The sequence below is a fragment of the Carya illinoinensis genome, chromosome 3 (assembly GCF_018687715.1).
Source record: "Carya illinoinensis cultivar Pawnee chromosome 3, C.illinoinensisPawnee_v1, whole genome shotgun sequence".
NCBI lineage: Eukaryota > Viridiplantae > Streptophyta > Magnoliopsida > Fagales > Juglandaceae > Carya > Carya illinoinensis.
The window spans coordinates 46,540,368-46,554,910 of record NC_056754.1 but is presented as its reverse complement, the minus strand read 5'-3'; the positions used below and the strand labels follow the sequence as shown (position 1 = coordinate 46,554,910).

Here is a 14,543-nt window from a genome sequence, read left to right as displayed (position 1 = left end):
AGAGGGTTTTCTGCATCGACACTAGAATGAAGACTCTCAGACCGCGGGATCCCAAACTCAAGCTCGACGACAGAGAGATCGTGGTCACTGGTGGGGGAGTTGGGGAGTGAAGAACGAAGGAGATTATGGGGGCGGCTAGGGTTTCGTGTGTTAGAGAGAGAGAGAGAGAGGACTTGGGAAGTTGGGAGACCGGGTCACGGGAGACGAGGCTTTAGACAGAGACGAGGTTTTTTGAAGATTTTATACAAACCCAGTTAACCGGGTTCTAAAACGGAACCCGGGTTTCATACCCGGGTCCGGACCGGATGTTTTCGGTTTTGCAAATGCGAACTCCGACCCGGATTTCATCTGAGTCGAAAACCGCAACCGGAAAAACAAAAACGGCCCAGATGAACAGCCCTAAGCAGCAATGAAAGAGTGTTATGATTATAATTTATGGGACAATGAAAATATAAAAAGAAAGATTTTTGTTTTGAATTCCTACCCAAATTTATATCTCAAATGGTCACTTTATTTTTCTCAAATTGCACCTTGCACATTTGAAACCCAAAATTACCTAAAATGCACTTAATCAAATGCTAATATTACATATATATATATATATATATAAATATATCTTATCTTAAGTTGGAATAAAAAAAAAATGATATCAATAAATTACTAAATATAAATAATAATAATAATAATAATAATAATAATTAAAGATCTCACTTATTTTTATGAATAATGTTACATACAGTCATGAAGTATGCAAGCGTCGTGCAATATTAAAAGTTATTATTCATTCTTGTATATTCTTTGTTTTTTTTTTAATCATATGTGTACATTTTATCCTTATACACGTCAATAGGTTTATTAGGATTTCTTTTTTGTCTTTTACTCCTCTGATGCTAAAGTATATAGTGGCCACTACAGTCACTTTTATTATTCATTCGATTTAGTAAGGAATATTCTTTATACAACAACCTTCTATTTTTTGTCATGGTATCAGAGCACTCTCGAGAAAAAAGTTTTTGTATCCATTCCTTCCTTTCCTTTCTCGATTGCCAAACAAAATCCTCATGGCTAATCCTACCGATCCTCATCTTCTACCTGATGTGAACCCTGATCATCCTTCAAACTCTTATTACCTTCATCACTCGGAAAGCCCAGGCGCAATGATTATTTCCCAACCCCTCTCTATTTCAGGGGACAACTATCATTCATGGCGTCAATCCATGCCTATTGCCTTGGAAGCCAAAAATAAGCATTTTTTCCTTGATATAACCCTTACTCATCCCCTTATGATAATGACCCTCTTTTTGGTGCTTGGTGCCACTGCAACAAAATGATTTTCTCTTGGCTTCTAAATAATGTTTACAGAGAAATTGCTAACAGTATTTTATACATTGCCAATGCTAAAGAAGTTTGGGATGACTTGAGAGAACGTTTCCCTCAAGCTAATGGCCTATGTATTTTTCAACTTCAAAGGAAAATTTCTGGTCTCTCTCAGGGGGCTCTCTCTGTTTCTGCCTATTTTACCATTCTCAAAAGGTTATGGGATGAACTCAGTAATTACAAACCCCTCCCTATCTGTTCATGTGGTGCCCTCAAAGAAGTTGTTGCTGCTCAACCCTCTGAATACGTCAATTGTTAGAGCTCAAATCCTTCTTATGGTACCCCTCACACCCATTAACCAAGTATTTTCCCTAGTTCATCAAGAAGAAAGACAATGTGAGATCCTTCATATTCCTCTTGTGGAACCCTTGGCTCTTTTATCTCATCAAGACTATACTAGAGCCAATAAGTAGCCCCCTTCTTGTGCCAAAGAGAGACCTTTGTGTAGCCACAACGGTATTTTAGGCCACACTATTGATCGTTGCTACAAACTCCATGGCTTCTCACCTGGTTTTAAGTTAAAAAAATAAGCCATCTATAGCTTTTGTCACTAGTGCCTCCAATTCAATTCCTGCTTCTTATGATTCTTTGTTTCTACCTAATGTTTCTTCACCTGTGGCAACATCCACTATGTCCTTCACCACTAAGCAGTACTAGCAACTCATCTCTATGCTGAACTTAAATTCTGTGAAGCCCACAGGTTCTGCTATCTACCAATCTCACATTTTCTCACAATATCTCAGGTATGGCATGCTTCTCTTCCTCTCATCTTGTATCTTGTTCTTATGCCTGGATCATTGATATAGGTGCCTCCGATCATATGATAAATGATCCCTCTCTTTTTACATCTTCTGTACGTTGCTCTTTACTTGTTAAACTCCCAAATAACACATCCATATATGTTTCTCACATAGGCACGGTTCAACTTTCCCCTTGCCTAATTTTGTTTAATGTCCTTTGTGTTCCTGCTTTTCATTTCAACTTGATTTTAGCTAGTAACTTAAGTCTTGACTCTAACTATTCTCTTGTTTTCATGCCCAATTCTTGCTTGATTACCAGCAAGAGAATGATTGGAGTGGGTGAAGAGCAAGATGGCCTATACTTCTACAGACAAGCAGCCTTGAATAACTCTATTTCTAGAAATTCTGTTAAACCATGCAATTTTGATTTATGGAATTTTAGACTTGGGAACATTTCTGCCTCTAGGATTACTTTTTCAAAAAATTTAGACTCTAATATTAATTACTTAGACTCTTTTCATTGTATTACTTGCCCTCTAGCAAAGCAAAAAGGCCTCCCTTTTAATTTTAGTAGTTCTATTGCTTCTCATCCTTTTGATCTCATCTTCTATGATATTTGGGGGCCATTTTCTGTGCCTACTCACTCTTGTTTCAAATACTTCTTTACTAATGTGGATGATTGTACTAGATGTACCTAGACTTACTTAATGAAACATAAATTTGATACTAGGTCCATTCTCAAATCTTTCTTTGAACTTGTATTCACCCAATTTAAGTTTGGCATTAAAAGTATTCAAATGATAATGGCCTAAAATTCCTTATGACTAACTTTTACAATTCTAAAGGTTGCAAACATAAAAAAATCTTGCATTGAAACACCACAAAAAAATCTAGGGTTGAAAGAAAACATCAAACCCTTTTAAATATTGCAAGATCTCTTAGATTCCAATCAAGTGTTCTTTTTTCCTTTTGGGGTGACTACTTAATGACTACCACTTACCTCATAAATTGAATCCCCTCTTCAGTTTTAAGTAACATGTCACCATATGCTGCCCTTTATAAAAATAGTCTGTCTCTTAGTCATTTAAGAGTTTTTGGGTGTTTATGCTATGCTATAACACCTTCCAGTCATAAACATAAATTTTCCCCTCGTGCTAAACAATGTGTTTTATTGGCTATCCATACACTACAAAGGGATATAAGCTCTTTGATCTTGCCACTAAAACAACTTTTATATCTAGGGATGTAATCTTCCATGAGACCATTTTTCCTTTTCTTACTTCTGTTTTGCCACCCCTCTTCCAATGATGCTCCTTCTCTTGTACTCCCAATATCATTATTTGATTCTCCACATGACTTTTCCCTTGTTTCACCTCATGATTTTGTTTTTCCTACATCCTCTAAAGACTCAGAAGCTTCTTCTTGACCTCATAAAATAGAGCCTTCTTCTTCACCCTTGGTCCCTTCCATTTTACCTACTCATGCATCTACTAGAATTAGAAAAATTCTTGGCTACTTATCTGATTTCCATCAAAGGCTTCTTCCCTCTCAAACTCCACTCCAATCTTCCTCTCCTAGTGGTCCTCATCAAGTAGGTAATCCTCATTCATTAGCTTCTACACTTTTTTATCATTATCTTTGACCATCTCATAAAAGCTTTCAATCTCAATCTATCTATCATTTCTGAGCCAAAATTTTTTAATGAGGTTGTTTGCTATCCTCACTGGAGAAAAGCTATAGCAATTGAGATAGCAGCTCTAGAGGCTAATTAGACATGGGAACTAACTACTCTACCTGCTAGTAAATCTACCATTGGGTGTAGATGGGTTTACAAAGTCAAACTCAAGTCAGATGAGTCAATTGAGAGGTACAAGGCCAAATTAGTGGCCAAGGGTTATACATAATTAAAAACATTTGATTAATATGAAACTTTTTCCCTAGTTGCTAAAATGGTAAGTGTTAGGACCGTTTTGGCCCTCATTTTCATTTTTAATTGGCATCTAACTCAATTAGATGTCAACAATGTATTCTTGCTTGATAAGCTTCATGAAGAAGTTTATATGAGCTTACCACCAGGATTTGCTAAACAGGGGGAGAGCAAACAAGTGTGTAAGCTACTTAAGTCTCTTTATGGCTTGAAGCATGCCTCAAGACAATGGTTTAGCAAATTCTTAAGAGCCTTGATCACACATGGCTTCATCCAATTTGTTGCCCACTCACTCTTTACTAGGGTCACGAGTTCATCTTTTATAGCTCTACTTATATATGTAGATGACATATTGATAGCTTCCAATGACATGAATGCTGTTGAAGAACTTAAATTATTTCTAAACAACAAATTCAAATTAAAGGACTTAGGACCTTTAAAATATTTTTTGAGTATTGAGACAGCTAGATCAAGTAGTGCAATTGTACTCAATCAAAGAAAGTATGCACTAGAGATTCTTGAAAACAGTGAGATTTTAGGAAGTGAAGTGCAAACTTTTTCAATGGAGTAGAATTTGAAACTCAGTAGAACGGAAGGAAATTTGCTTGATGACGCAACACCATATAAGAGGCTAATTGGTCGATTAATATACCTAAACATTACAAGGCCTAACATCTCATACTCAATGCAAGTTCTCTCTCAATTCATAGACAAACCCAAACACACACATCTTGCAGCATCAAATAGAGTGCTACAATACATCAAAGGTACCCTTGGACAAGGCCTCTTTCTATGCTCAAAATCGAAGCTACACTTGAAGGCCTTTGTAGATGCAGACTGGGCAAGTTATGTTGACACTATGAGAAGTGTCATTTGCTTTTGCATTTTCCTTGGGGACCCATTAATTCTTGGAGATTCAAGAAACAATCAATTGTCTCTAGAAGCTTTGCAGAGGCACAATACAGATCTATGGCATCAACAGTTTGTGAATGAATGTGGTTGGTTCAATTACTCAAAGATCTGCATGTCCCTCACTCACATCCAACTTTGCTATTTTGTGACAACCAAGTAGCATTGCATATAGTAGCTAAATCTGTCTTCTATGAGAGGACAAAACACATTGATATTGCCTATCATATAGTGAGAGAGAAGCTTCAAGCTGGTTTGATCAAGACATTACATGTTAAAATTAATATGCAATTAGCATACATCTTCACCAAGGGTCTAGGATAGAAACAATTCAAAGCTCTAATTTGCAAGATGAGACTATTAAATATAAATAGTACATCTTGGGGGAAGTGTTAAAAGTTATTATTCATTCTTGTATATATATATATATATTCTATCATATGTGTACATTTTATCCTTATACATGGTCAATAGATTTGGTAGGATTTCTTTTTTGTCTTTTACTCCTCTAACAGTCTAAAGCAGAGGCTCCGAGTGTATATAGTGGCCACTACAATCACTTTTATTGTTCATTCAATTTATTAAAGAATATTCTTTATACAATAACCTTCCATTTTTTATTATGCAGTCACTTTAAAAAAATAGTCTATTATTAAAAAATTAATTTTTTTCATATAATACTTGTATTTATTTTTTATTTTTTAAATGATAACACAGCTTTTATACACTCTCAACTGCAAGTCTCATTTCTCTATTTTTATTTACTCTAATAGAGAACATCTCCATAAGGAGTAAAACCTACAATCCCAAACTCTCATTGTTACTTTGTGGCAAAAATCAATTTCAATTTCTGTTTTGACTCATAATTTATTATTTAAATTAAATTAAGAATTCAACTTTTCTAGCATTTAACATATGTTAATTTGGATTTGAATTTAATTTATTATAAATTATAAAAATAAAATAAAATTCAAATATAATGATGTCGAAAGTATGGTTCGTTGGTACTCGAAGCTACCAGCTCAGTTATGGAAAGAAAAATAAAATATAGTTCTTCCAAGAAAATGAAGCCAAACGAGGGTTGGTTTTTTTTATGATTACGTGCATTCGTACAAGAACGATGCCAGCCAGAGCCTGCCTCACTACTTTATTTAGTCAAACAATGTTTTTGAGTAGCGTTAGAAATGTACTTCTTATTCTCTCGTACATATTAAGATTAAATACATCAATATATATTTAAATAAAAAAAATTAATATGATAAAATTATATATTTATATGTGATTAGATTACTCTATGGAATCCTTTTGGGATCAGTTACACGAATTTCCCTTTGGTTGTATGAATTGTCAGGTTGTAGAGCATATTGTTGGTTCGCTTGGGACAGTGGAGCAAGTTGATGTGGATCAAAATTGTATTACTTGGGACCAGTTCTTAAGGATCAAAGTGGCATTGAATATCACCAAACCTCTTTCACGAGGGAAATCGCTGGTGGTTTAGGGTTGATCACTCTGGATTTCTTTGCAATACGATTGACTTCCCGGATTTTGCTTTTGTTGTCGTATAATCAAACATCCTCCAAGTGGGCGTCCACTTCCTCATAAAACAACCTTATATGGTGGTTCTTCTAAAGATCAATATGGACCTTCGATCCATACGGCCCCAACTTATATTTCTCCAATGCTAAAAAAATCTTGTCCTCCTCCACATTCAGTTCCTCAACCTCCAAAAATAGTTATTCGAGCAAATTTTACGGCAATGGAATCGATTGATAGTTTATTGGCAAACCCAACCGTTGTCCCTAACACATTACAAGGTGACAATTTTGTAGTTACTAGGGACGAATTTTATGGATTTGGGGGATGAAAAAATTCAAGTTTTATCATATCGGTGCCCAATCCGGGTTAACATTGATCATTCAACTAAAGTCGTGGAGGACTTGTCTGCTCCTTTTGGTTTGGTATCTTCCACAAACTTGCCTCAATCATCAATAGAGATTAAAACTTGAAAAAGACAAGTTTGCCTTTTTGAGTTTTTAGAGTCTGGTTTATTGTTGTGGCGGCTCGACTTGATGACCCAACTCAATAATGACTCGTTACATTTTTTAAGTACATTTTTAATGAGGCTCCTCGTAGGTATTGAGAGAAATTTTGACACTGTTTTTTACTCATGAAGCACTAGACAGAAAGTTTGGTCGACAGCGGGCTTAAGCAAAGCTAGGGTTAGAGTCGCCCGACTTGGCGCTCGAGCAAACACCAGACAGAGTTTTCGCTCAATGCACAATCGACACTTTGCTCATGCGAATATTTTATAAAAATAAAAATTAAGACTTTCGTCATATAACCCTATAAACATGCTCATTATAAACAGTATGGCTGCACTAAATAGTAATATTTTGCCCTAAAGTGTATTTTATGATTCTTCAGCATAATAAAATTTTTTACAACTCTATAAACATAAGGACGTTGTCAAATCACGTAAATTTGAATCGTGTGATTGCTTGTTTCTTTATTGCTTTTTTTACTTTTGCTTTATTGTCATCATTTTTTACAACACGCCTTGGTAAGGAAAACATTTCACTGGCCATTACTCAAACTGCAATGCAGGAGAAGAGGAAACAGAGTGTAGTCCTTTATGAGAATTAGAAGCCAAGTCAAATTTCGAGATTTCATAACACTCAATCGGTTAAGAATTTTTACTTTGAAAGATGTTGAACAAAGTAATGAGATATCGGCGATGGTTGTTTTGCAGCTTTGCCATAAGTTATGAGCCATATTAGTTGGAATTGTCGAGAACTTGGCAATCTTCTATCAGTTGGAGCCTTTTGCCATTGGTAAAAGATAAGAAACCGTCTACTTTATAATTACTAATATTAGTGCCTAAGTAATGAAGTGGGCAGCGAGCCACCTAGAATCTATTTACTTCATTTTTTAACGTGGCTCACAGTACAAATATTCTCAATTTCGTTGAAGAGATTGATCTAAAAGATTCTTCAAGAAATTTTCTTTTTGAGTAAAACAAAGAAGCCTTTTTGCATAAATTTGAAAATGTTACCTTTAAAGAACATGATAAAAGAATCCAATTCCATCTCTAGTTTTTTAAACTAATAATAAAGAAAACTAACCAACATCATTGATCAATGATTTATTTGTGGGAGTAAGATCATCGCAGAAGGTTACATTTCTTATGCAAAATGTGTGTTTCTGATTATTTTCTTCTGTCATGAAATATTCGAATTTGTTTGTGTAGCTATAATGCAGTGGGGCTTATTGTTTGTGTTTGTTGCTCTTCCAGTTTACGCCATAGAATTTGGGTAAGAACTTTGGAGGATCTGAAAGGCATCTCCTTAGATACGAGGTTTCCAAGAAAAATCAGACATGTTTTACCAGATTATCATTGCATATCATGTTAGATCACCATTTATCTTAAAAAAAACATTAAATCAAGACCATCGAATGGATTAATTTAAGCATTTAATTTATATCCCAAAAATGTTTGTAACAAGAAGTTTGCAATCACTCACCAACGTTTGTCTCTAGTAAGCCATCATCGATATGGTCATCCAATCCTAACTATCAAGCCAGCTTTTTATAATGGATGGACAATGATACATTTACATCTTCTTTACTATTATTTTACTATTCAAACTTTTTTTTTTCTCTTGTTATTATTTGAATCTAGATTAAAAATTCCAGAACATAGAGTTTATTAGTCAATTTTTACGAAATTTATTACATAATTACATTAATTGATTGAATTTATTTTCTTTTAAATTATGCATGAATGTCATTTCTTCATATTTTCAATTCAGTTTCAAAGAGTGTAAAAAATAATAATAAAGTAACAGTAAAGAAAATTTAGGGTATCATTATCCTTTTTTTAATTGAGGATCACGATGAAAAAGACGTTAAGACCCCTTTAACATTGAAAATAGTTAGACTACAATGTTCCCTCTTCAAATATGACCCAACATTGTATTAGAAGAATCTTTCGGCCAAATTATAAAGCGGCTTATTTGATAATTCTCTACTAAGTTCCACTAAGAACATGGATCTTAATCTAATTTATTGGACTCATTATCCATTTATTTTTTCTTTCTTTTACATTATTATTGAGATATTTATATTGTAATAAGAGGTAGGTAGTATATGAGATATCACATTTTTTAAGAATTAAAAGTTCATTCTTTTTATAAGGGATCTAATAAGACTCTAATTGTATTATTGACTAATACTTTTGGGGTGTAGGCTCATATGTAGTTTGAGACTCTCTTAAGATATTACAAATAGTATTAGAGTTTGTTTTAATTAAAAATGTGAGACTTGAGCCGTATCATCAATGACAAACTAACCTGATAAGGGCCTTGAAAATTTAAGAGAGGAGATTGTAATATCTTTATTGTGACAATAGTTAGATGGTGTATAAAATCTCATATTGATTGCTAATAAGAAGTCCTTGATGTTTATAATTGATTGAATAAGACTCCAATTATATATTTGATAAGTATTTTTATAACTTTTCAAAAAAGAAGAAAAAGATAGAAAATAAGCATTCAATCTTAAAAGTGTAAAAAAGAATTCTGAAAATCACTGTTAGATTCTGGCAACAACCAAAAGATCCATTGAAACGCAAGGAAGAGAAATAAAAGAAGGTCGGGGTTGAAAGCGCTTGGGCCGTCTGCCCATTTATAAACAGAGCACAAGAGCAAAAAAAATATTCAGACAAATACATATCTCTAATTGGCTCTGCTTGAATGGTGAAACAGAGAAAAGAGCACATGCCAGACAGCCACAGAAGCATCATATGATTTGTTTCTCTTCAAAACCTCACGAAACCAATCAACACAATTTATTAGGTTATGGGGATTTAAGAGCAAAAGAAAGTAATAGTTCTGCTGAAAAATTTAAAAAAAAAAAAAAAATTTGCAAGAATTTAGGAGTTCCATTGATTTGATTGAAATGGAAGGAGGGAAACAGTGGCAGAGAATAGATAAGAAAGTTGTTTTGAAAAGAGAAGTCTACGTATTATGAGTCTGAGACATTAGACATACAAATATGTAAGGCTTCACGAGATTGTCAGAAGCTGAGGACACTGAGGTATCTTTCTTTTCAAGGACACGTCGCTCCAGAAAGCAATCAGAGAGAGAGAGAGAGATTTCAGTTTTCACTAGAGGTGAACTTTTCTTCTTTTAATAATAGTTTTCTGAGTTCCTGATTGGATTGAGAATTCCAGCGTTTCACTTTCATTCTGCTTTGCCTTGATCCTTTTCTTTTTTATTGCTTTTGGTTCAAGAATCTGATTCTATGAGGGTGGCTTTTTCTCTGATCTGTGATTATTTTACTGTGATTTTCCCTGATATAATGACCAACTTTTGTTCGTTTATTCACTTTTTTGTAACTTCCCAATGAGTTCCTACGTCTAATTTTCTTAATATTTAATTTTAATCCTTCTGCACGTTCAGGCTCAGCGACAAGTTTTTGTCATGTAATGCAGATTTTCACGAGGTTTGAACACAGTTTTTCCGCTCTTTTTTCAATTTTCCTTTTCCAAAAGAAAAATAAAAAAAATCAAATTTCTACTCAACTTATATGTTTTTGTCACAAAAACTTTTCCATTTCTCAATCATGAACAGATTCTTAGACATTTTCTTCTTTGAGAACTCTTTTCCACAACTTTTCGGGACATGGAAAGCGCCTAAAAGATTCGGAATTCTAACCCTATTAACAGCCTTTTCCTCTTAAAAAACTTTTTGACTTGCTTCTTACCGATTTCACTCTTCCGAGTCATTCCTTGTCTCTGCAGTGTCGTTTCTTGGGGTGCTCTCACCCTACAAACTCGAAGAAAATGGGTAGGGCAACAAGGTGGCTAAGGGGCTTGTTCGGGATAAAGAAAGACAAAGAGAGTTCCAATTCCAGTGACCGGAAAGACAAGAAACGAGGAAGCTTTGGCAACTCCGGAAGAGACTCTCGCGGCTTGTGTCATAATCCGGGGACCATACCACCCAACATATCCGCTGCCGAGGCTGCGTGGCTAAAATCATACTACACAGAATCAGAGGAGGAGCAAAACAAGCAGGCAATTGCGGTGGCGGCAGCCACGGCGGCGGCCGCTGATGCAGCAGTGGCTGCTGCGCAGGCGGCGGTGGCTGTTGTCAGGCTAACCAGCCATGGAAGGGGCACCATGTTTGGTGGTGGACATGAGAGGTGGGCTGCTGTGAAGATTCAGACCGTCTTTAGGGGATATTTGGTAAGTGTCTTTAAGATAAGCGTACCAAAATCAAGTATTTGCTATGTATCAGTGTTTTTAGCCGTAGGTGTTCTCTATGAAACCTTGCGTGTGGATTTGAATGTTCAAGTTTATGGTCTCAGCTGAACAAAATTCACTGAAAATGAAGAAAAAACAAATGACTTCGGACTTGAAGATCTAGTCAGTTGCTAAAAAACGAGTCTTTACATTTACATATAGCTTTTGTTTTAGAACTGCTAGGACCTGAATACTCAGTTTAGTTTCTAATTCTGTTATCTGTTTGGATATCTAGTAATTAAAATTTTTCCTTGGATCTTGGATTCTGAATATAGGCCAGAAAGGCCCTGCGAGCACTAAAAGGACTGGTGAAGATACAGGCACTGGTTAGAGGTTATTTAGTGCGCAAACAGGCGACTGCAACTCTTCACTGTATGTTGGCTCTTATTAGAGCTCAGGCCACTGTTCGTTCCCAGAAAGCTCGCGGGATCATCAAAAATGAAACTAATAGATTTGAAATCCAAGCGCGACAATTCATGGTGACAACTCAAAAACCCAAGTTTCAAATTTCCCACAAAAGTAGATAAAAATATTGAACATTTTATTATCTGCATTAGCATTTATAGTCATTATTGTTTGCTCTAATTTTGCAGGAGAGATTCGATGACACTAGAATTGAACACACAGGCCCACTCCACAGCAGAAGGCTGTCAGCCTCTCTGGACACCGCAATTAACTCCATTGATGGAAGCCCCAAAATTGTGGAGGTCGATACTGGCAGGCCTAAATCAAGATCCCGTCGAACAAACACTTCAGTTTCAGATTTTGGTGATGACCCAACTTATCAAACACTGTCTTCTCCACTCCCGGCAAGTGGACTTCCTGCCCGGATTTCGATACCCGATTGCCGGAACTTTCATGACCATGACTGGGGCTTAACTGGCGAGGAGTGTAGATTCTCCACCGCACAAAGCACCCCTCGTTTCTTCAACTCCAAGTCCCCGGCCACGCCTGCAAAGAGTGTGTGCGCCGACAACTTCTTCGGGGGATACGGGAACTTCCCGAATTATATGGCGAATACTCAGTCTTCTAAGGCTAAGTTGAGGTCCTATAGCGCTCCTAAGCAGAGACCTGAACCGGGGCCGAAGAAAAGGCTTTCACTGAATGAAATGATGGAGTCTAGGAGCAGTTTGAGTGGAGTTCGGATGCAAAGGTCGTGTTCACAGGCTCAGGAAGTTATTAGTTTCAAGAATGCTATAATGGGCAAGCTACAGAGGTCCTCAGAGTTTGTAAGAGAGCCAGCAGACAGACATTATTCATTGCAGAGGAGGTTGTGAATATAAATTGAGGCTAGAGAAAGAGCATTGCTTGGCTTCTAAAAATGTGTTGTTCACAGCCTACATAATAGCTCTTGAAGTTTTACATGCTTGAGATAAAATAGTTTGACAGAAAAGAAAGATAATGTGGTAAGACATCCATTGGGTTCTGGACCAGATATTAGTACTCAGAGTCGTTAATCAAATGAATTTCAATTTCAATATATTTGGTCATTGCCAACCCCAGGTGGGTCTGGTTTATATATTCCATCGGCAAATGCTAGTGGTGACCTTTCATGTGCGAGATATGACAGACCAGGGAAGTTAGGTTGGGGTTTTGGCCACAGGGTACTTTAATCTGGAAGTCTTAAAACATTAAAAACAAAGTAGTTCACTGTATATATGGTTGAAATTTCAAATTTTAAATTATTGAATTAGGAATGTTTATGTTTGTCTTGCTCTCTCTGTACTTTTTTTTTTTTTTTAAATAAGTTGATGTTGATGTGTTTAAATGTTAATTGATAATAGCTGGAAAATTAACTGAGGAATCAATCAACGAACAGTCCGATCCAAGACAGACTTTGTTATCAGAATCTGTCGGCCTAAGGATAGGATGATAGACAAAATGGTATTTATGAGTCTATGACCATTGGATGCTTGCCATATGATGGGTTTGTGGCTTTGTGATGGATGGTAGCAGTGTATTCTAGCATTTGGGCTTGGAACACTTATCCTTCGTGGAGTGAGTAGGGCCTATTGACAATACATATCTCGTCATCATCTGTGACTGTGGGAGCTCAATTCATGTAAAGGTTAGATCAGGTGTAAATATAGAAAATAAATAAATAAATAAATAAGAAGAAAGAAAGAACGTCGGAGATTGGTAAATAATTTTGAGTTACAGGGACGCGCAATGTTTAGACTTTAGAGTAGTGGGTTGCCCTGATCTCTCTCTTGTTCTCACCTAAAGCGAATGTCTCACTGTTTTTTTCAACCATTTCACTCCCAAGGCCGAGGGAGAGCTTCGGCTCTTACGTTACACTTCGCCTACTAGTACATGGCAGGATGATTTTCTTAAATTCAGTCTCCGGCTCTTTTTTTTCTTTTTCTTTTTTTTTTTAAAAAAAAAACGGTATTCTAATTTTATTAATAGTTCTCACTTGTGAGGAAAGAAAATCGTAATTATAATCCGAAACTTGAGGGTTACAGATATTCGAAGAAAGACTAAAACTGCATCAAAAAAATCCTATGAATCAAACCAAAATACAATTCCAAAAAGATCATAGAAAAAAAAAAACCAATGTGACAACTTGCAAGAAAAAACAAACATGCAAATAATAAGTAAGAGTTAAGCCGATGTTGTTAAGAAAGTATACCTCATTAAGAAATCCTCAAAATAAGAAAGACTAATTATGTCTGTACGAAAAAGACCTCTTAATTTACTGATCAATAGAAGCTGATCACCAAACCAATCCATATTTAAACGCCCCGCACGTTATTTAGAGAGAAACTCTGTAACAGTATTTTTCTCACAAAAAACATATATCACTTTATACTCCAATTATTGAAGACAAGTTTTAAGCTCTTCTCAGTAATTCTTGAGATACCAAATATTACACTCCCATTTTTTAATCCAATTAACAAGAATTTGAGAATCAGTTTTAATTTTCACTTAATAAAAACGAAGTTGACAGCATCTCCTAATGCTTTCTAATAAACTCCTCAATTCAATAAAATTATTAGAATCCTATTCTTAAAAAATAGAAGAAGCCGCACACATCTGTCCACCAACATTACGAATGACACCCCTACACCAACTTTCTTTTAATAGGTGAGGAGTTCTAAAAATCTGGAGGTGAGAATCCTTAGCTCAAGTTATAGCCGACAAATAACGGGTATAAAGATGAAAAAAAAGAGTTTGCAAGGAAACAATAAGCAAATGACGAAAAACTACCTACTTAGATGGAGGGCAAAAGAAAATGTGGGGAATGCATGCTGACAAATGAACAAGCGATGAACATGACAAATGATCC

General features: G+C 35.7%; 1 protein-coding gene across 1 annotated transcript; it reads left to right on the top strand.

Annotated features, from left to right (window-relative positions):
- The first annotated feature begins 9,975 nt into the window (after nucleotides 1-9,975).
- On the top strand, nucleotides 9,976-12,734 carry LOC122304456 (protein IQ-domain 26-like). The gene is made up of 4 exons (XM_043116731.1): nucleotides 9,976-10,123; nucleotides 10,754-11,197; nucleotides 11,530-11,733; nucleotides 11,848-12,734. The coding sequence occupies exons 2-4, from the start codon at nucleotides 10,796-10,798 to the stop codon at nucleotides 12,529-12,531; spliced, it is 1,290 nt and encodes a 429-aa protein (XP_042972665.1). The 5' UTR covers nucleotides 9,976-10,123; nucleotides 10,754-10,795; the 3' UTR covers nucleotides 12,532-12,734.
- Nucleotides 12,735-14,543: the final 1,809 nt, after the last annotated feature.

What these genes read in the sequence shown, in the direction of transcription:
- LOC122304456 (XM_043116731.1), top strand. Translation starts at nt 10,796, where the DNA reads ATGGGTAGGGCAACAAGGTGGCTAAGGGGCTTGTTCGGGATAAAGAAA. An exon ending in CCGTCTTTAGGGGATATTTG is followed by an intron (nt 11,198 to 11,529) that starts GTAAGTGTCTTT and finishes TTCTGAATATAG; the next exon opens with GCCAGAAAGGCCCTGCGAGC. An exon ending in TCCAAGCGCGACAATTCATG is followed by an intron (nt 11,734 to 11,847) that starts GTGACAACTCAA and finishes CTAATTTTGCAG; the next exon opens with GAGAGATTCGATGACACTAG.